The following is a 25,100-nucleotide window of genomic DNA, read 5'->3' as shown; positions in this document are numbered from 1 at the left end:
ATAATGAAATATATAGACTAGTATGATATAAAAATCAAGAACGAAAACCCTCTAACAAATAATATATAACGATATACAATACACGCATTCAAACAGCTATATACCAAATCTTGCGTAAAGACCGGATGTATACTAATACATTATATTGATGTAGTATGTACACATCGATTTAATAATTTTGTTAAGTAAGTACTTGGTATGATAATGTTCAAAGGAATGTATATTACTTTAATTTTTTATTTTTATTATGAAAGAAAATAATAATAATCTATATTATACGTTGATATAGTAGGTACATAAAATGATAAGTAATAAACTTAATTACAACTAAATACCAATTCGTGCATAATTTAATTTTTAAATATTACCAAAATTGTTAAAAAACAAAATTACTGTAAATTTTAAAAATTAATTTACCAAAGTTGTAATTTGTACGATAAATTTAATTAATAACTAGGTGAAAATAATTCAAATGTGCTGAAATAACTACTTATCTAAGTTTTCAAACAAATCATATAAAATGACATGAAACTTTGTAAAATCGTATCGTAAGTATACTTTTAAAAAATGTGATAAGTACTGCATAAAACGAAACTTTAATTCACTCTCAGTTATTTAATTTTTAAGATAGAAGACATTTCTACAGGTCAAAGTTGTTTAAAAAAAAAATATATTTAAATACAAACAAAAAAGGCGGTGCATTTAAAATAAAATAATTGTTTTGCCGTCAAAATGGGCTTCACTGTCGATGCCACCGTGACAACAAACTGTTATTTCCAAAAATACACCAAAAATATTAATTGAATTTGATTTAAAATGAAAGTTTTTAATTTAACCCGAATCAAATTCGAGTAATTAAACATCCACCCAGCTCTTAGGATTGATTTATTTATTCTAAATATACAAAATTATAAAACTAAGATTATGTTAAATTATGTTGAACTTAAACCTACAGTTAAATTGTGAGTATGCATTAAAAATAACTTTGAGATAATACTTAAAATTACCTAACTTTACATTAAAAATCTATAAAAATATATAAACGGCGTGTTCAACAATTAAGATAACTTACATTAAAGAGTTGTGATGATATTCATTAAATAATATCCAATCGAGTTAAATTGTAAACTTTCATCTTACTAATCCATTAAATATTTTTAGTATATCTTCGTGAATCTCTGCATTTTGTAACACAACAAATTTAATGTAAAAGACATTTTATAACGAGAGGTGTTTTGTATTGCATTGTTATAAATCGTAATATCCGTCGAATTACCTATAAAGATTTGACTTTAACCTATGGCCATTTAGTAAATTCAATAGTATTTCATTTTTTTTTTTTTTTTTTTTTTTTATTCAAATGTCAAAGTTTTTTGATAGAATATAAAAAAAAATAAGTAAAGAAACTATAAAATCTAAAAATGTGTTGTCAACGGAAATTCTTCAACAAACTTCCGTTCGCTCGTCATCGAATATTGATTTTAATTCTCGACTTCAAACTAATGACATATATATTGATGTTAATCTCGGAATTATTAATAAAGGTATTTTTACGATGATAAGCAACCAACAGTTTTTTTTTTATCAAAGCAACTTTTATGTTATTTTATATACTCTATAGTTATAAGACAAAAACAAATATTTTGATCAGATAATCTAACAATGGACAGTATCTGTTGGTAATTTTTTTAAATTAAGTTATGAAGAAAGTATGTTCTTCATTATCTTATTGATCATTATCAAGTAAACACATAATATTATTATATTAATTGAACTTAAGGTTTATTGCATTTATCATAAGTGAGTATTCAATTTGAGATGAATCCATTTTGTTGAAATGTGCGTTTTAATATTTTTCATTTTATTTTTTTAATTATTTTGAAAAGATTTAATAAATTTTTCATACTATAGCAAATTTTTTACTAGAAACCAACTTTGAAATTTAAAATTAAAACATTTTGTCTACTCCAAATTATGACAGACATGAAATAAATAAATACATATTAATGTAAAACTAATAGCTCAGAAACTAAAACTAAAACAAAGTATATATTTTATTTTTTTATATTATATTTATAAAACTATTTAAAAATTTAACATAAAAAAATCGAATTATAAAAAATAACTGCACTATTTAAAAACAGCTGTAACCCAACAATTTAAATAATTAATAAATTGTTTCAAATAATAAACATTTAAAGAAAAAAATACTGAAAAATACTAAAAAATATTGAAAATCCAAAAATTTTTCAAAAATTTAAATGGCTTTAAATTGGTTAATATAAAAAGAATCAAATTTTATATTTCTCAAAATATATAGAATATATTTTATACACATGTAACCCGTTAATAATTGACTCTAAATCACTCTATCATTATAAAGATTAAATATTAAATAGTATTATTATTATTATTATTGTTATTATTGCCAAATTATGAAAAAAGTCTAACTTAAATTTTATATCCTCTTGCATTAATTTACTATATTAAATCTATATATAGATATTTAATTTTAAAATTAAACAACCATCTTAATCAATTATATAATTATTTTAATTATGATAGACTTTATAACAATTATTGTGACGATGAATCTTTTTCAAAATATGTTATCTTATAACCCCTTTCACATATTATTATAATGAACTTAAGATTTAATTGGTCCAAAACTTGAGATGATATCGAGTATTTCTTTTTATCTCAATGACACTGTCACAGAAAATAATATTATTGAAAAATACTTATAAATAGGTTAACTGTAAAAAGAAGTAAAAATTAAATGTTCAGTTTTAACCAAAGTAACTTCATAAGATTTATAAATTCAAACTATCTCCATGTATGTGAATGTGTATAGTTTAAGTCATTCAAGGTTTGGCATTAATAACAGTAGGTTATATTTCTAGGAGACGAAAATATAAACAAGTATTATACTAGGTACTTAATAATAACAAAAGTATTTTTAAAGTGGATTAACTGAAATATTTAAAATATAATAGTTTTAATAAAATGTTCATGCAAATGTGTATGAATGAAATAAATAATAATAGTGAGCTCTAGTGTTCATAAATACCAACGTTGGCCACTTCACGGTAGATTCTGCGAATACCTACCATAAAATTCGTATTTTCCATTTAATATGCCACAATCTGAATTTTACCTATATTATATTAAAATGTGTGTGGGTAAATCCAGATATTCAACATTCTATACACCAAACAATGGACTAATATTTATACTATGTATGAATTATTATGTTTTTGTAATTTTAATTAAATATTATACAGATCTAAAAGAACAGTGATGGTAAAATAATGTGAATACAGTATGTTATATTTAATTATTATATCTACTATTTTTGTTAGGTAGGAATTTATATAATATGTCCATCAACATTCCACTTTTTTTTTTCAATGTTTTAATGAGATAATATTTGCAGATATTTCTATTGTATATACGGTAAACAAAAGGAAAGCGTATCCATGATAGCAGTAATGAAATAATTAATTATTACTTACAATACTACCCATGTATATACTAAAATATGATGTTCGTGAGTTCGTGATTATTTTTAAACAATTTTAACTGCACCAATTGCATTAAAAAAAATCATTAAACTAAAATTGAGCTTTTTTAACCTAAATAGAATCTAAAAATAATCTATATTGATTGTTTATGCTAAAAAAAGTGATACTGTTATTACCAGGGCTAGGATAGTATAGGATTTTGCATTTTTTTTTAGGATTTACAGGAAATAGCTTTTCAAGCACAAAATGTGATTTGGTCATCAGCTACGAGTTCAAATATATAGTTTTTATTTTGCATATTTTTGCATTTTTTGTACTTTTTTGAATTTAGGATCATTTTTTCAATTTTACGGTCATTTTTTTATACTTTATTGAAATCTGGGTTATATTTTTATAAATTTTTAATTTTTTAACATTTTAAATGGTCGTTATTGATTGTTATATTTATTGTACAAACATATAAAGATACAACATTAAAATAAAATCATAAACATATTTTCTAAAAATATTTAATACTTCAAAATACCAATCGTTTATATGCATAATATAAAATATACTCGTTAGATTAACAGAGCAATAATCGATAATAATGTTCGATTACATGTTATTTTCATCAATTTATTATTAAATTTAACGTGCCAATACCTATTCATTATACGTATAATATTGGCCATTATACCAGAAGACGAATTTATTTGTATACTTATAAATATTAATTATTATTTATTAATTTATTAATATAATTATATTTTTTTCGATCGTATTATGAGGTCAATTTTTCTTATTAGGTCATTTTTTTTTTTGATCATTTTTTAGTTTTTATTAGATCATTTTTTTTAGGTTTTTTAGGTCATTAAAAATCCTAGCCCTAGTTATTACATACATCGGACTGTAGCGCGCATGTATAATATATACCAATATACACTATAATTCTGTATCGGTCATTGATCAGTCATTTGACTGGGTCTATTCACGCTAGTCGAATGTTCGCGCGCGTTTTTGCGAATATTTTATTTTAAATACCTATTGATATCCATTGTAGTAATTAGTGATGGATGTCTGTTCTTGGTGGTAAGTATCCTACATACGTCTGAAGTATAAACTTATATCACTTTAAATTGTAAGTTTAAAAATGTTTTTGGATATCAGTTCAGCTAGTTTAGAACTGAGATTTTTCGTTGTTAAGATATCTCAAGAAAACTCTATTTGGAATTTAAGTAAATATTTTTTTTTATCACTCATCGATGTTTTGAATTTTTTCTATGTATACATTTTCTGCAATTTTATATAGTTTTGAGAAACTGAGAAAAAATAAAATAATAAGTAAATAATAATATAATAATAAGGTTAGCATAGCTATATATATTTACTCTATTATTACTTATAAGTGTCACAGAATTGTACAATATTCAAAAAAAAGTATAATAATATACGTACCTACTTGTTTTGTATTTGAATACTATCTTAAGATCCTCAAGAAAAAAATATTCAAATTCGTATTTTATAAACCTTTTTTTTATAATTAAATGATTTTTTCTGGGGGAAAATATATTTTAACTACTGATTAATTATTATTTATTATAAATAGTATAATAGTATATAAACTAAATAAATTAAAAACCGAGGATGTCCGTGATTTTGGTGTAGAACAAAATAAAAGTATTTTTTGCAAGACGGCTTAATAGATTTAAAATTATATTACAAGAACAATTAAAAAAAATAACAATAAATATTTGTATTAATTTATTGATATTTATTGAAATTATTATTATTATCTTATTCATTGTAAAAAAATATTTAAAAAAATCATAAAATAACAGAATATCTTTAATAATTAAAGTTACTTACCATTATTACTGCTCTCTAACTTGATTTAAATATTTGTAAAATATTATTTAAAACCGTATTTTTAACATTAAATATATTAAACACAAAGTTAATACACATAGTATAAAATATCAATAATAATAATAATAAAATAAATACCACTTAAATTGAAAACTATGGTACAACGTAACTCAGCATAATTATAAAGGTTATAGTAAAATAAATGCGTGTTCAACCTAAAACATTATTTTGCCACCTTAAAGCATATCTTGAATCGTTCAAGTATTTTACGAAATATTCTCTCATATATCTGACATTGAAAGATACATTTCCGACATCAAATTTATCTTATAAACCATCCATTTCACAATTAATCATATTCTTAATATTAGAACCATCCCTACGACGTACAAAATTATGCAAAATGTATGTTCCTTAGTTATAAATACAGCAACATCTGGTGTTGCCAATAGAATTGATTGATTTATTGGACAAAATTTAGTATGTATAAAAATTATGTCTTAATAACATATATCATAAAAAAATGTATTTATAATTTATATAACTGTCAACATTAAATTATAGCGATACTAATAATAAATAAATTATTAAAAGTTCAATTAATATTTAAAATAATACATTTTTTAAATTTTTAAAACTACTAATATATATATAAATATATATATATATAATTTTTTTTTTTTATTATCACTAGCCTAATATTACTAATATATGTTTTCACTCATTAAGTCATACTACCCGCATCTAGTATCTCACATCGTTACATCATATACTTAATTTGCTAATTTATGATATTAATTGTGCAATATTCAAATTTAAATAAAATCTTTAATAACTTAATACAAAAATATACATACTTTCTTTAATTATTAGCACAAACAAGCACTGATGTTCTTCATAAATCATAATTGCCATTGAAAGGGCTTACAATCTCATTGAAAAACATTTTTAATCACGGGGTCTTAAGTTATTTAAAAATTTTAATCGTTTTAAGAATATAAGTAACTAAATAAACAATTGTGCGTTCCATGGTTTAATTATTTGTTGGTATCGTAATGCATTTTTAATGATACCACGTTTTGTGACCTGCACATACTTTAGCCTAATCGTTAATTTATTTTTTCATTTAATTAAACTACAGCTAATAAAATAATAAGTGTTTGAAATATAAAGATTTAAGCTTGATTGTATGATTAATTTCTTAAAATCCAATCATTGTGTACCAATGTATGCAACAGTGTGAAGTGAGCACTAATAATGTGGTGATTTGAATAATCTAAAATGTGTAGGGGTAGGGTAAAACAATTTTTCCAATAAAACTTTATCAATTACTATAGACACTTATGTTAGTATTAAATAGTTGGTTATTTTATATTGATTATTTATGTATTTATAATATTATATTATAGTAGAATATACATAATCGAATAAAATACAAATAACGTCCTGTTAACCATCGTTTAAATATATTTAACTTATAAATATATACATAAAACCGAGTAATTGAAAATTAGGTTTTAGAACTAAAAAATTATAAGCTAAAAAATATTTAAGAAAGACCTACTTCATAGAGCTCCCCAACGGTACATTCTGTCTAATAAAATTCACAGACAAAGAATACTAGTTTTCAATTACTTTAACTAATTGGTTATATTTTTTTTTTGCAATTTAAATATCAACATATCTTTTAATCGATTGAATAATGTTGTACTATAATAAAACTGTATAATTATCTAGCATTCTACACCTATATCACAAACTACTCCTAACTTTACAGATACTCAAGTAATTAATTATAAAATATGTAGATCAATACAAGCGTAATAGCAGGAGATATGTTGGTAGAAGCTAAGCCTAATAAATTTAAACTTTTTTAAGCTATTTATAAACATTTAAAATTGTAGCAAACATTTTTCGATAATGGATATTAATTTATTCAATTGTTTTTTGCTTTTTGAAAATAAAAGCACGTCATTTCCGTGATCACACATATCTAGTTTTGAAATTCGCATAAAACTCCTACCACACTTTAAATTAAATATTTATGTATAAGCAATTTTAAATTTCAAATAAGTCTATTGCTTATAATATACAGTAGGTGCTAAAAGTCCAGTATCACCCTTAATATCTCCATGAAAAGTCAATATATTTAAACGTAATTTTTTTTACAATACTATAAGTATGGAAATTCTGATTGAATGGCATAAAATTCAATTTTTTTATTAAAAAAATTCAAATATATTAAAACCTTTTTTTATGCATTTAAGAATTTGAAATTTTTAAGATAGCAATTTTGTAGAACATATTTTTTTTAAACAGTTCAAAAAAAAAAATAAACATATCAAAATTGAATAAAAATTGACCAAGTTAAAGCAACTTATATTTTTAAATAATTGTAATAATAAAAATAAATTATTTCACATTTTAATAATAAATATCTATTTTTGCATGACAATACTTTTACATATATTAATTATAGTTGAGATACGGTTATTTTTATTTCTATTCAAAGTTAATATGTTAATATATCACAAACCTACTCAAGTGGTTTAAATTTTATTTTTTTATATAATATTATACATATTACATATTGTAACATATTAACATAAAAATAATGTTAATATATAGATATTCTTATATTTTAAATAATTTTCACATTTTATTTTACAACATTTTATACTTTAATTCATTTTCAAAATTATAAAATTATATAATTCCCCTAATTTAACAAAAATGTTATACCAATTATTTTTTTTTTTTTTACGTATATTATATAAAATGTTGTTTTGGTCAAAAAAGAAATCGGTGTTTTTTTTAAATTTGATCGAAAAGTGAATCGACCGAAAAGAGAAGGGTACGTTTTTAGTTGAAAACGGCCATGCCCAATGTTTCTCAGTAGAACATTTTCCTGTCCGATACACTACTTTAAAATTGATTTATTTATAATAATATGGTTGGTTTGGCTAAATGTTCATTCTTTTCATGTCTTATCCATCAAATAGTTTTTTTATAGCATTAATTGTTTATAAAACGGCAGTTACTATACTGTTTGAGAATAACCCATTTTAGCAACAATTTGTTGTTTGATGCACTAGTTTTAAAACACTATTTATTTTATTTTCAAATACATTTTTTAACACCGATTTCTCCAGAATTTGGTATATTATATATTATAATCATCTTCATAAAAAAAAAAAAAAAACATTCTCGCTATATTAATTGTATGTATTTCCATGGTATCTCTGTCAGTATTGTATTTAATAAGTTTACGATAAGTTTTTTCGTTTTTTGAGTAATCTCTTCAAAAGTAATTCTTGCATGATGTATAAATAGTTATTTTTATTTAAAACTTTTATCTCTTTCAATATATTATAGACATAATATTATTTGAAAATGTTTTTATATTGTATTTAAAATAAAATAATACATAATAATAATAAAACCACGAAAGTACAAACCTGATAAGTATGTAGACGAGAAAATAGTTAAGACTACCTTGATATAAAATTACTCAAACGGCAAAAACGGACTGATAATGATAGACAATTATCACCAGCTTCGTCAATATCACAGTATGATGATGGGTAATTGTGATAAAGCATATACCATCATATGTTTATGTATATTATAACATAACCGTATAAAAATGTTGCCTATAAGTTCATTGAAGTATTATTCAAGTTTTCCGCCAATATAACGCCTTTAAAAATAAGGTAATAAAAAAACATATATGTATACAACAAATGTGTTGTAAAAACATTGAAGTCAATCCAATATGTAGTGTATTGAATGGAGAAATGTCTTATGGGAAACGCATATCAGACGAAGAAATGGTTACGAATGTTACGGTGAAACGTATAATTATGGGGAAATGGCAGACGAGGAAGTGTATTATATTTGTTTTCCCACGTAAAATAAATCGTATAACATAAGTAAAATATTTAATTGAGTTTTCAAAATTAGATGAATAACGATGTATATATATTGGTTATTCAATAACCATATCAACGTCTTCCATTAATATTTCAAATGTGTGCAAGTTGAATCAAACGATTTTCATATTTTAGAGACGTATTATATTCCCTTCAGAAATTTAGAATGAAATTGGTAGAAACGTGTTATATGAATCACAAAATACAAACAATTGAATCATAACAACAGCATTTAAAAAATGCTTATATAGTTCATTGCTCGGTTCATATTGTAATTATTGATATATTAACTAAAATTACAAATTAAAACATATATTTATTTAAAAATTCTCCTCTTTCAAGCTTAAAATTAAGAACATCTCATGAAGATATAATTTTACAGTAGAAGAAATACCAACATGGTAAAATAAGTCTAATAGAATATCTGAAAAATATTGGATTAAATAATCAATAAGTTTAATAAAACTATATCAAAAAAATTATTATCTTGTAATAATTACCATAAATAACAATTTAATTAATATTGATTATTGCGGTGATTTTAAATATTATGTTGAAATATCAAAAAAAAATATGTAAATAATATTTCTTTTTTTATACCTGACGCTTTTTTCATGTATTAGGTATAAACTAATATTGGCGATAACGTCCTAACTAATTTTAGCTCAAATGGAATATTCTAAGTATCATTACCATTTACCATGTATGAACTTTCCTAAATGTAGTACTCCTAAAAATTAATAAGACAACCAGCTGCTGCAGTACGACCACGACTCACTTTTCGTTAAGCTCCCTATAGTTTCTTAAATACGTAGAATACCGTAAGGCTATAAACCATGGGTACTCTTCGTGTGTTATAAATGAATCATCGGCATTTGTTCATAAAATATGGTTAAATAAATATGAACAATTTTTTAAGTCTATTTTTATTTTAGTGAAAATAATTTAAACAATTTTAATTTACCAAGTTAAAAATGTTTGTATTTTGGAACGATAATAATAATTTTTCGTTTTATAAACTAAAAAATTATCAATTTTTTTTATCAAGCCAAACATATAAAGATGCTACTGAAATTTAAAAATAAAATGAGCAACTAAAAGTGCTTCAAAAACAATAAACAGTTAATATTCAATTAAAAACCTAAAATAACAAATAAAAATAAAAACATTCTTAATAAAATAAGTAATGGTTATTTGGCGATCACAAACAAAAACTTAAAATAAAAATTATTATTAACAACACGACAATCATTACAAATCGTAAAAATAAATTGGGAGACAGGTAGGGACATTTGCAGGCAATAACATTTAAAAAAATAAAAAATTTACTAAAATATAAATTATACATTTTATTTATATTTGATATTGATTATTGCAAGATTTTATTCATACGAACAATATTATTAAATACAATTAAATATATTAATAAAATAATAGTAAAAAATAAATAAATAATGAATAGTTTTGCATACAAATATTAAACATTAGAAACGATATTACAGAACTCCCCAAGCTATTGTTAAAATAATGTATACTTAAGTTTTTTTAGCGATGAATTTACAATGGTCTTAAATACGTTGGCTCTAGTGAGGCAGTCAAGTGGCGAACGATTGCGAACATTTTTCCTTTTTTTATAACACGATTTCGAACGAATATCGCTTACAAAAAATTTGATTTTTTTAATCGAAAAACGAACGATTACGAACTGTTTTTATAGGCTACATTAGCAATTTTATAATTTCTGAATATATTTAATTTTGTTCGGAAATTCAATTTAATTTTTTTTTTTTTATAGAAACTATTCAATATTAATAATACAATGTTATATTATAGCTACGTTACAAACTAAAATAATATTATGAAGTATTTTAAATGTTGAATAATTAAAATAATTTCGGATTATAAATATTAATAATACTGTTACATAATTTATTAACTGAAAAAATAAAAATAATAAAAAAATAATAGTTTTTAAAATGTTTTTCTACATTTTTTTCTTTTTTTTTTTTTACATTTTTTCTTAGTTAGGAGTTTCCAGTTTTTTGTAAATATAAAAATAGATCCTTGTGGATTTTATAAATAATAATCATTATAATTTTTTAATGTTGATTCGATTTTAGATTTATATTTTTTGGCCATAGGGTTATGTAAATTGTTTTAATAGCGTAGCAGCAGAAAATTCTTATATCTACTATTTAATTATTTTAAAAATTATTATTTAAAAATTTGTAATTGACTAACACCTAATCTAGCAACATCGCATGATTAAAAATAAGTTAAAACGTTTGCAATCGTGTTACGGGAAAAGGTCCGTTCACAATCGTATATCAACCAGGCAGTCAACCTATGCACTAAAAATCACTAAAAATATAATGATTTAGTACCTTTAGAATCTTTTTAAATAAAACATTAAACTCTTTGGTATAGGTTAAATACGGTATTATAAAATTAAAAATTTAACTTGTTTTGTAAGATTAATGAGGAATTTAAAAGCTATACAAAAATTATAGAAGTTTAAAAAATTTCAAATTGTTGTTCAATCAATTTTTAATATATAAAATCTGTAAATATTTTTTTAAGTTATATGTCGTGATTCCTACTTATATTTCTTACTGTTAACTTTCTTTTAAATTCTTTTATATAATAAAAAATAATTATTTAATGAACAATATATTTCAATACAAATTATAATTTATTTAATTAATCAAATCAACACGTAAATATTTAAACAACAATCACGTACGTAAAATAATCGAATATTACTTAACATATTTTAAGCAAACACTGTTAATTGGATTTAAGCACCACCACTGGTAACGTCTACTAATTGAAACGAAAATGGGCGGATTGCTTAAAATGGGTAAATAGTGAATTCAAGAAGTGCCTACTCATTCTTAAAATAAAATATAAAATTTTATACCTAATTGTCACTTTATCTCTCTAATTAGTTTTATTTACACGAATTTACAGTACTTAGTCAAGTGGAAGTATTTTGTACAAAAATATATAATAAAAATATGTATATAATATGTTGCTGAAAATCATCAATTAATTTCAGTGAATTCAGTGTCTTAACTCTATAATAATGAGATGTTATTCCCTCAGTGCTAAAAATATTGATTATACAATATGTACTGTACTACTGATTATTTGAAGCCTAACCCAGCCTTTATTAAAGTAATCATTAAAAACTAATAAGTAGTTAAGTCAATTTTATTTTTAATATAATAATTTTCATAATACTATGTATAATAATTAATAAATCATAACTAACACTGAACCTTAGTCATGATTAAAAACAGTTCAAACAGTTTCAAAATTGCACAACTCGTTTACAAAATACGTAAATAAATTATTATTATTATTATTATTATTACCTATTATTTAACAATAACTTAAAAATATATAATTCATAAAAATATTTTATAACATTAACTTTCAGCATATTTTTTTAGTTAAACCTTATTTAAAATGTCTTAAAAAGGTAGTTAAAATACATTATTAAATTATATTAATATTATATTGGTTAACAAAAAAATTTTTGTTCTCATATCCTTTAATATTAAACATTGTGACTTGACTGATTAACATTATATTATAAACAAAACAAATATATTATTATACGTTAATGAGGTTAAAGAAAAATGACCTTAGAAATTATTCTTTTACTAAAATTGCATTGCTTTATAAAAAAAATTAAACGAGTTATTGGAACAATAGAAGGTAAACAGAAATTAAGGAATATTATTCTACAATTTTACTAAAGAAATGGAAGACAACAAAAATCAACATAAAGATAATGACTCAAAATAATATCTACACAATTGTATTCACTACTTAGGTATTACACTATTCAATAAACAATTTCAAAATGTTTTGAATTTGATTAAATATTAACCACTTATACAAAGGACCACTTGTTTAATAAAAAAAATATTTATTCTGTCATATAACGGATTGTGAACAACATAATATTCAAATATACTACAGTACATAAAGTTACATTCAACTAAAAAAACTGTTTTTAAATTTAATTCTAACTAAAAATAGTACAAGTTTTAAGTTTAATAGTCCGTCCATATTGTTGAATTTGAAAATATTCCAGAAAACGTATAGAAGGTAAGTAATTCCCTAATGTAATTTAACGAACCACTCGCTGTTGTTATGGTATCATATCCATCAGTATTATATATTGAAATGACAACAGACCAGAGTTATGAGACTAATTAAAAACATTTACAACGTTTGTGTTCGTGTTAAAATTACACATTTCGTCTTATTATTATAATAGAAGAACTTAATTTTCCATCGCAATTCGTTCAACCACCTTTAGTCGTTTTTCACGAATTTTGGACAACGCTTGACCTGTTCCCATATTATAGTAAGTAATACACAGAATAATAATAAGTAATACACAGAATACATTGCAGTATTATTGATTGCATTGTCTTTCTGTAAGTATCCTTACGGGAATGTGTTATAAATTATAATAAATTCGTAAAATATTACCTATATTTAAATCCTAATCCCAATGCTATTATATTATCTAAAGCGAATCATAAATATTTTAATTTAAATAAATTTATAATTTAGATGTTACTAATATTTAACTTAATAGTTTTGGGGATCCATAATTATGAATAATGATAAGTGCAAATTGTGCGTAAAAATTTGAAAATGCATTTAGCTTAAAACGAATTTAAAATTATAATAAAAATAAATATAAATATGTATATGTATAAATATTGAGTGCATTAAAACATCGAAAATAGAACACTTTAATCATATGGATAATAACCATAATTATGGGTCGTTCGTGGCACCTAAATACACGTAATATTTTTGAACTCAGTTATTGTGTTACAGAAAAACGGAATTATAGTATTTCAGACTTTAATAATAGTAGCAATAATTGGCCATATTATATGACATGAATTAGGTATCATATTGTAAAATTATTGCGCAAAACAATTACACTATTATAATAATTAGTGAAGATGAATAATGATATAATTATATATATTTTAATATTATTATAGTAAGGTGTATTATACGTATTTTGATAATAATAAATTACTTCATACTCATTAGTCATTAGTCATTACATATAATGCAAAATATCGTGTTCAAACTTATATCTTCACCGATTTAACATTAAAAATTTAAAGGAAATTTACAAATTCGTGATTTACATGATTTGCATAAATATCGTGATGAGTGATGACTGTATCAAACGGGTTTTATTATGTTGCAAAAAAATATAATTTTTAATTTATTTTAATTATTTGAAAAATCAATTCCATATAACTTAGCAGTATTAATATAAATTTAAAATTTTATCCACTCTCATTCCTAACATCAACAATTTATATAACAATTTGTACATGTGACATGAGTTGAATACGAGTTATGTGCTCAATCCAGATAATAAAAAAACTAGTAACTATTCGCAACACTACTTCAACCAAGCCAACCATGACCTATTGTAACCCTCCATTGTGCTTATTGTAAATATTTCTGTTACAGATTGTACAAATTAAAATAAATATGTTAAAAAAAAACAAAAACATTTATTAAAAAAAAAAAAAAACATAAATCATAAGGTTTGCGTAAAATATTAAAAATTATTAAATAAATATTGACGATAAGTATATTATAATTATTTGAATCTATATCTACGATTCAAATCATTTGTTTGACTATTTTAAACTTTTTAGGATAACTCGCTATTTTATTTAAGTACATAATACTTTGTTTTTGAAGATCTTATAAAAGTTACAAAATTACATATTTTAATTAATACTACAAAGGCTATTAAGAATAATTATTTTATACTTATACATATATTTTTATTTTATATGATTAACATTATTAACAAAGAAATTACAATTTATTAATTATTAAGATGCAGCAATTAATATTAACATAAAAATGAAAAAAGAACATATCTAGGTAGTAGGTAGTGTAATTCAAAATATGTAAATAAACATTATTTATGATATAACTATTTATTGATTAACATTACCCATTGGACTTGGGTGACAAAAATAGTAAAATAGATAATCTTTGTAACTAATCAAAGATCATTATTGTAGACGACAAGACATTGCAGTGTTTGTTATTACGAATTTGCGATAATATGTTATCGTATAACCATATAAATTACTAAATCTATAACAATAACGATTATAATTTTCTAAGCACCGTAGTTTGCCATATTAAATTTAAATAACAACATTTTTTTTATTTTGAAATATTTTTATGATATTTAATGCAATTTTTAAATATTTAAAATATATTATACTTTTAAGAATGTTATAATAACTTTTAGTAACTACAACTTTATAACTGTTTAATAAAAATTGTATATTTACCGTTTTCCGTATAATTTTCTTGTCTACATTTAATATGACAAAAATTTGCAGTTATATAAACTAATAAAAAATATGAAACTACCTCAAAGCGACTAAATAAATAAAGCTGATACCTAATCTAACCTATACCTGGTAGCTTATTATTTATAATTTTATATTTGTCATTGATTAATAATTGATAATAGAAAACAGTAATAATATGTATTATAATATTATTTAGTTATTGATCTATTTGTTATCATTTAGGTCGATCATTCTGTTGGCCAGTTCTTGTAAAGCCTGTCTAAAAACTTCTACGCTTACTTTGTCGTCGATGCCATCACATTGATACGCATTATCCCAGGTAATATTGAAAATATCATCTGGTAATTTCACTCCAATGTCTTGGAATAGTTTTTTCATTACATCTTTAGTACGTCCCTATAAATATAATAAACAATGATAATACATAGAAAAATTTCAATTTATCACAACATTATAATATTGTTAACTATAATTACTTCATTATTGTAATAATTACTATGTAAAAGTCTCTGTAGGTTAATCCATAGTTTGAAAATATTGTCGGATTCAGTAATGTTTTTACGTTTGTTTCAGACCCAAAACAATCCAGATAAATTAAAAGTTTTGGTTTAACAGATGTATAAACGTTAAGGTCTAAAAACGAAATAGTATAAAATCATTGATAAATATTTCGTACTTGTGTATTATTTTACAATACTTTTATTTAATTGAATGCTACGAGACAATGTGTTTCCATAATCGCTTTTATATATCGGAATGAATCTGTCGATATTTGTATGACCATCATTGTTTAAAACCGTCGAAAACTTTACATTTGGGTCGAGCAAATCCAGAAATAAATTATAACTGACATTGTTGTTACTTATAGCATTAATAGAATATAAGGCAAGATCGAACATTTTTTTCTCAGGCTTGATTTTATGATAGTAACAGATTTTATACACTTGTTCCAGTGGCAGCCATCCTGTGCATTCCTAAGCATTTCAAATTTGTTGTACAACACGTCCTCTCAAACTTCGTAAAATACATTTCATAGTGTTTTATCAAAATAAAACGTAGTTTATTTTAGCGAATAAAAATATAAAATTTAACGCCTTATTCCTAGAAACTGTAGATATTTATTAATCTAGCTCATATGTAATATTTAAACTTAAAGAGTGTGTAACGTATTAGCACTACTGCATTATTTGTAATGTGCGTAAGCGAGTAAGTCATGACCTCAGAATTTACAAAAACATTATTAGCATTTTAATTGTTTAAAATTGTACTACAATCGTCCATCACATTAAACAAAAAATAATTTATACATTTCCCCTCGTTTGCTATTGTCGTATTTTATATAATTGAATCAAATTTAAATAATAATTATAATTAAAAGTGTATAGCGACGTGATTACGTGAATACCTTATCAAACAGTTTGAACGTTTCATGCAATTCCCTTAAATCGTATTTTTTTTCTTTGATATAATTTTTTAATCTACTGACTGACGATGAATAATCGATACGCTCAAACCCTTTTTTGTCTGGTTCATTTCCGGTTAAAATGTCTTGTGCTCTTAAATACGATCTGCCTATGAATTTTCCTTGCCGGTTGTCAATATACGGATACCGGCACTGTGTGTTCTCTTTACTATTTACGTTTATTAATAATGAATTTTGAAATGAAATATTTAAAATACTACACTTAAATAAATAAAATATATATAATAATAATATAATATAATATATTATATATTATAATATTATAATATTTTATAATATATATAATATATATTTAATATATTTATATTAAATGAATACACTTTTATGTCATACCTTTCTAATAATTTATTAATATAATCAGAGAGCATATTTTTATTTTCATTTGACGATTTAGTTTGAACATTGTTTTCAAACCACACACCCGCTGGTAACCGTTTTAAAGATTTACCATACCGATAATCTGGATCAAAACTTTTTGTATACCTAAATTATTCCACAAATAATCAAACTAACTTCTGTAGAGAAATTTAATTAGAACTAACTTTCGATTTAACTGTTCACCAATTCCATACGTATGATGAGAAATTTTATATAAATCTGTCTCTTTTTTGTCTTCAACATAATTTTTACAAAATAATTTATTTGGAAAAATTACATCGCCAGCAGACATTTTAGCTGTAATAAAAACAATTACCTATATATAATAATAATTCATTATTTAAAAACAAACAAGTGATCTCATACTTTTTGTTATGATTCCATATATTGTATTTTTGTTTAAGTGATTAGGTAGGAATGGATCGTTGAATTTTTTCTTCTGAACCAATGCATCATAGTTAGGAGAACACTATAATATATGATTAATAATTATATAATAATCCTTTAAAAACCGGATATTTAAATGAAAACTCACATGTATAGTTGCATCTGACTCTAAGCACTTTCCTTGTAACTGTGAATAATTTGAATCACGAATATCGTCCATACTAAATGGTTTCATGATTTCCAAATTTTAAAAATTCAATTCATAAAATATGTTGCTTAGCGATTTTCAAATATTGTAGAAAATCGATAAACTAGCTGGCTAACCAGAATCTAAAAATATGTTATTCAGATTTTTAGTTATTTTAAATAATATTGATAAATAAATAATGTAAATATAAAATGAAATGATACACTTGAAATATTTAATAATTATTAAAATCATAAAATAAACACACAATTAAAATAGAAGAAAACAAAAAAATTTACTAACAATGTATTTTTATTATTATTAATAATAATAGAATATTTATAATATTTAATAGAAGTAGCACAATAAATAAATCAAATGATATGAACAAATGAAAAAACTGAAAATGTTTAAAAAAAAAAAAATAGTTATTGGTATATTTAATGATATTTGTTTAATTTTAAAGTTTAAAATAATGTTTTCCTAAATTATATATTAAAATATAAGAAATATTAATAGTTAATAATAATTCAAGTCATATTTTTAATAAAAGTGGCTAGTATTGATTGTAATTTCGTTTAAATAAGTAACATATTTTTAACTTTATATTTACCTATTGTCTCTATAAATTAAAATCATATCAAAAATTAAATTTCTTATCATTAAATTAATTATATATTTTTATTAAATTAGTTAGTTCATTAACTAATATTTATAAATTATTTATCTACTCGTTTTCTTTTGAAGTGCTGGACTTAAAGTATTATTATACCAATGTAATATGAATAGGTGCTAAATATATATAATTTAATATAATTCATTAAGGCATATAAAATATATTTTATTAATCCAAATCTTAATATTTATTTTTTATTTAAATAATAAAAAAATTGGTTGCATTTTTTAATTTTTTCTATTGTTTCTTGGAAGGCATTGAGGTTTTCTATCACCATATTATATCGCTTTCCTAAGCAGGAAAGTAAGAATAATATATTCTTTTGAAATCTTTATTGAACTGATTTTTGTAATGTATCGTTTTAAATGTAGGATACATTTCTCTTCTATTTTTTAACGTCAGATTTTTAAATCTCTTTGTATAACTATCTTTAATCTTGTTAATTTTTTTTAACACAATATTTTTTTTATCCCATGTCAATTTAACGCAGAGTTTTTTATTATTAAATGGATTTCGTGGAATAGATAATTTATCCATGACTTTGGACTTCGGAGATTTCCATAACTTTTTTGAAGACTCTAATAGTTTAGCTAAAAATATTGTAAAATATAATATGCACAATAATTGTAATAGTTTCAAATGCGATCTTACCATTTTGTTTTGCTGTTAGATGACTATTATTAATATTTATTCGAAACTTGTACCAATATCTAATGATATCTAATTTAATTATATACGGCAAATTTGCAATTGGATCTCCCAATATAGCTAAGAATTCTAATACTGCCTACATGAAACATATAATTAATACAATTAAGTTATGATTCATATGTGTACTGAGTGCACTGTATTCATACAAAATAACAACCTTGAGCTTTTTCCATTTTGGCAATTTGTGTATTTTTTCAAGAATTTCGTCATAAATGTGCGTTTTTTGCTATAAAATTTAATAATTATCTCATTTTTCAATTTTTTTTTTTTATGATACTGATAAATATAAAGTAATAAAAGTAATAATAGAATAAATATATATCAACATTAATATTAACGAATTGGTCAACTTTTTTATAGTACAATTTATTATTTACGTATTACATTAAGGAACATTGATTCAAGTAACACCTTAAATGAATAAATATAATAAATAGGTACCATTATCTTTTTATACGTATCGATCTGATCAATAGATTTATCTTTTATTGACTTTTTGGATTCACGTTGTATAGAAATGTTATCGGGATTTAAATTATTTAATATTGTATTACTAGTCTTATAGAAATCTAATTCAACCGATACTTTTGGTAAACTATTCTTTGATTGCATACTTCTATACTTGATTTTGTTCTCGTCTATAATTCTGAAAACACATATTTCAATAAAATATTGCTAAAATTTAAAATCGAATTAAACTAACACATTGGAACTAAGATTTTGTTTATTATATTGTGACGTTTTTATACCAATAGAATGCAATCGATAATCAGGGAAACAATTATTTTTATAATTGAACATTTTTATTATTGAATCTTTAATTTTTGATTGATTATTCATAATGTTAAAAACTGATGATTTTTCAAGAATCTGTGAAATTTTTTTTGTTGGATTACTATAAGCAATATTAGGATATCTTCCAAAAAAACATTGTTTAAAATCAGGTTTCAGTACAAAATGTTCATCATTTTCATTTTCTTCTTTTAAAAATCTAAAATCTTCATCTTCAATTGTCTCTTCTGATTCTGATTCTTCATTCACTTCTACGTATTCAATATATTTAAATGGTATTGACTTCTTAAGACGAATAAGTTGTGTTAAATTTAAATATTCGCTATCATATGAATTATTATCACTGAAACTTAATATATCTGATATAATACTCGGAATAACAATTTCAGATTCATCATTGTTAGATTTTTTCTGTTTTTGATTTAAAAAATTAAACGGCTGAGTTGTGGACAAATATTTGTCATTTTCAGTTATGACTATCTTATTATTTGTGACAGCGTTGTAAGTCTTTGATTCATTTTTGTTTAGAACATCCTTATTACTACTAATAATATTTAGAATTTCCGAAGTAACTACAAAATTATGTTATCATAAAAAGTAAAACATAATACAACTTATTTAAAACTTTATTATTTTAATAATATAATTACATACTGCATTCCAATTTTTCAATGATTTTATTTTTTTTTATTTCTTTTTTTACAACACCTTTGTCATGTTTTTTGTTTTCAAAATAACTATCTAATGGAAATTTAATAAATAATATGTCTAAAGGATGCATTGTTGGATCAATGCTTTTCATTTTCTGTTCTATATTATGAATTATAATATCCTGGGAAAAAATGATAATGACAATAACTACCCACTTACTATTACAGAATAGAGTATTAATGTTTAATATGAAATTCAACTTGTTTTTTTTTTCTTTCATTAATCATATTTTCTCTTGCTTTATGTTTTTGAGCTATCACATTAAAATTATATGGTTTCAATTTTTGATTTTTGTTGAACGACTTGGCATATAAATTTAATGGTTCTAAATAATATAGTTAATATTTTATTGGTGGTATGTACATTATTATTATTATTTTTTTTTTTTTTTTTGTATAGTTGACTAAACTCATAGTATTAGTAAATACAAACTGTTAATGAAACTACGAACGTTTTTTTGTTATCATAGGATCACGCAAACAATAGTCGAGTTTCATAAATAAACTTGGTAGTCCTATTTGCACAATCCCTGATATTATAAGACGTTCTTCAATAGTATATTTCATTGGTTCTGTTTTATAAATAATTTTTTATAGAAAATAAATTAATCAAATACTAAAAAGTAAAACTTTTACTTAAAAAAAATGTATTTACAATCTGTATTCAAATGATACAATAAGTAAATTTTAGAATAATATGTATAAGGCGTGATAAAGTATATTTATAAATATGAAAACAATTATATTATTATTATTATTGTTTAGCTTTTATAGCATCAGACTTTTTCTCACATCGTTATTTAATAATTTAATTTCAGTGTTTAATCACCTCTAGGCGTATAGGGTTAGAATATTTTACACTATGTCACTGTAATTCTCAGACATATTCACATATCGACTATAATCATATTATTCTGAGGGTAATATGTTCAATCCATCGTAATTTGTAAATCGTAATAGAAAACTTTGTAATAAATACGAAGATCATTGAACTTTTTATCATAGGTATTTCAATGACGTTCAATGAATAAAAATACAAATTAGATAAATGATTTCAAATCATTAGTGACTAATCTCTTACGGTCAGATTAATAATTTATTTCATATTCACGTCGGTACTATTCGCATATTTAGTAGGTACCTATATACGCGTCACGCGGTATAGGTGCTTGACAGTCATTGTATTAACATACTAAATTATCAGAAGTTTTTATTAAGTCTTGGATTTAAACTAAAAAATCACGAAATATGCTCTTAAAAATATATGTTTATTATGCACCACAAATGGTAAAATATATACATGTAAAAGCCTTATAGAAATTAAATCAACAATATTAAATAAAAGGCATTTTAATTTGCAATGTTAACGCGCTTAATTTTAGGAGACTTTGTATGATCATGTTTATTTTTTACATTCACAACTAACGATGTAAAACAATGAGTAACAACTCTTAATATGATTTAAAGTTAATAAAAAATAATAAGTTATAACCGATAACAATCATTAAATACTAAATATGATCAATAAAGGTATCATTTTACTTCATAAAAGAAAATAAGCACCAATAATTTGTAACTATTGGCTATTACTCCATTTATCAATATGAATATTGTCATTGTCTCAATTATCAAGTATTCGGATCAAATAATAAGTTATTACCAGACTGGCCTGCACGAGATAAGTAGGTACAAATTTAATTATTTTTATAATTTTGAAATTTACCCAAAGATCATTACAAAAATACACGTTAAATTACTTTAAAATAAATAATAATATAATATACTTTAAAAATATTAAAATATCAAATACGAGTATCTGATACATGTTACATGATGCGACCTTTAAATTATTGTAAAATATACTCTAAAAACGGTAAAATGTTGAAATGTTTAAATATGCTTCAAAATTCTTTAACAACAGTGAACAAAACAACCTTATAAACTTTATAGCATATATAAATTATAAAGTAATAATTATTATATACCTATGCAAAATTTCAAACCATAACATATTTTCAATTTTGCGTCTATTCAGTAATCACTAATCACAACAATCACATTAACAACGTATTGTAGTATAAATTGAGCGCATGCGCAATTGTGCCAAGTCCGCCTAATTTTATTAGCTCACAAGTTCAAATATTTAAACAATAATTCTAAATATGGTAATTTGTAATAGTATACGATTCGTCGACGCATGATCTATTCTGATTCTGTTGATCTAAGTTATTTAATTACTCCAGTGGCTAGTCGTTTTAGTTCGTTTTTCTATTCAGAACCAGTTTTTTTACTTTTCTTTTTTAATTAAATTAAATTTTAAATAATAAAATGAACGTTGAATAATAATTTTTTGTCAAATGTTTTGTATTTTTACTCCATACATTAAAAAAAATAACATGAATATTTTTATTATCTACGCCTTAGTGATAATATAAAACTATGGTTTAAAATTCTTATCTTATTTTTTTACATCAGCTGTTGTGGTTTGTGGTTGTCATCGCTCCCAAATCCCGATAGTTACTATCGCAATTACACGAAATAAACGAATAGTATTAGTATACCGTATAACACTAAATATTTTAATTTTTTTTTTACTAGAATTTTTTACTTATTTTTCTCCTGTGATTTACGCCACAGATTTTATGTTCTGACCGCCCTCTCGAATTATTACAGAAATGAATATCATCTTTTCGACAATATGGAATTTTTTTCTTTATGTGAGTATAGTATTATAATTATGTTGAAACAAAACATTCCATCTGTAACAGTCTTTGTGTAAATTGTATAAAATAAAATCTGCCACATGTGTACTGTAGGCATTGCATTGTACGACTACTCAAAGTCGGAGAGCTTGAGCTTTTATAATAATATTTAAAAATAATATTCTTATTTATATTGAGAACTAACTCAATGATTTTATACATTTACAGGGTTCGACCAACACTGTATATATAACCTATTTAAATATTACTCTAGTTCTTTTTTTAATTATTATTATCTGGTAGGAGGTACCTATATAAATTCGAGGCATTAATGACAAATATTTTATTAATACAATAAATTTATAGAATAATATTTCTTCACCTGAAATTAAATTATTGAGTTCAGTACTGTGTTAAGAACTTAGTAATAGAACATTAGTTTGATGTTTATATAAATAAATTTTAAGCAAAACTTAAAATAACTTCTCTACATTTATGACTAATCACTAATGTATTAGTTAGCAAGAAAAGTTAGCGATATTTTATTGATATATTTTTTTTAAATATTACTAATGTCTTGTAACGTGGCTGGGGAACCTAGTTACTATATTAGTTATCCAGGGAAGGTTTTCTGGTCCTTATGGATAAATTTTCCGTAGCTGGGGGGTTAGAACACGGTATGTGGGATCTTATCAATAAATAAAACACGTTTGGTTTATAAATCTCTGTTCAAAATATATTTGGTTTGTACTAACAAATGTAGATGGTGTATAACAATCGGTGTTGGTAGTTATTTTTTGTGTAGATTCAAGTGTTTATTGCTGATAGGAATAGTCATGAACCTACCTTTCGAAATAAACTGACAGTACATTAGCCACAGGTCTCACAATCATTAACATGTTTATTCGTGTCAGCAAATATCCACTATTGACCTACTACGATTGTAGCTTGACACTTTATAAATATAACAAACAGAAATTTATTGTTACATTACTCCCTTAATAAATAAGAATTTTTAAAATTTTAGAACAATAGCATCTTTAAAAATATAATAGACACAATTTTATCAGTACAGAAAAGCGTTATTTATCTACATTGCATTTTACCGAATATTCTGTTTTGAAAATTTATATTAATAAATGACTACATTTAGAAATATTTTATAGAGTTTTACAGTATAAAAATTTTTATTATATTATGATATTATGTACAATAAATGATTCTGCATTTACAATAATCCCAAATCATATATCACCTATTTAAGTCATTATTCCAAGAACCTCATCTTAACTAATATATAATATATCGATATTATGTTTGTGTTTTCATTGACATGGCGTTATTTAGCAACACAACTGAACCAGCAAATTAA

General features: G+C 23.0%; 1 protein-coding gene across 1 annotated transcript; it reads right to left on the bottom strand.

Moving 5' to 3' along the window:
• Positions 1 to 15,906: 15,906 nt before the first annotated feature.
• Positions 15,907 to 18,185, bottom strand: LOC112598094. Its single transcript, XM_025344430.1, has 8 exons — positions 18,099 to 18,185; positions 17,930 to 18,032; positions 17,728 to 17,860; positions 17,519 to 17,668; positions 17,108 to 17,333; positions 16,400 to 16,676; positions 16,199 to 16,335; positions 15,907 to 16,098 (listed from the first exon to the last, which is right to left on the bottom strand). The coding sequence occupies exons 1-8, from the start codon at positions 18,183 to 18,185 to the stop codon at positions 15,907 to 15,909; spliced, it is 1,305 nt and encodes a 434-aa protein (XP_025200215.1).
• Positions 18,186 to 25,100: the final 6,915 nt, after the last annotated feature.

The sequence above is a fragment of the Melanaphis sacchari genome, unplaced genomic scaffold (genome assembly GCF_002803265.2).
Source record: "Melanaphis sacchari strain LSU unplaced genomic scaffold, SCAv2.0 Contig459_pilon_pilon, whole genome shotgun sequence".
Classification (NCBI taxonomy): Eukaryota; Metazoa; Arthropoda; class Insecta; order Hemiptera; family Aphididae; genus Melanaphis; species Melanaphis sacchari.
This window is presented reverse-complemented; position numbering and strand designations above follow the sequence as displayed.

Coding starts and splice junctions, on each gene's coding strand:
- LOC112598094 (XM_025344430.1), bottom strand. CDS start 18,185: ATGAAACCATTTAGTATGGACGATATTCGTGATTCAAATTATTCACAG. Junction 18,033..18,098: donor AGTCAGATGCAACTATACAT/GTGAGTTTTCAT, acceptor CATATATTATAG/TGTTCTCCTAACTATGATGC. Junction 16,336..16,399: donor TAGCATTCAATTAAATAAAA/GTATTGTAAAAT, acceptor TTTCGTTTTTAG/ACCTTAACGTTTATACATCT.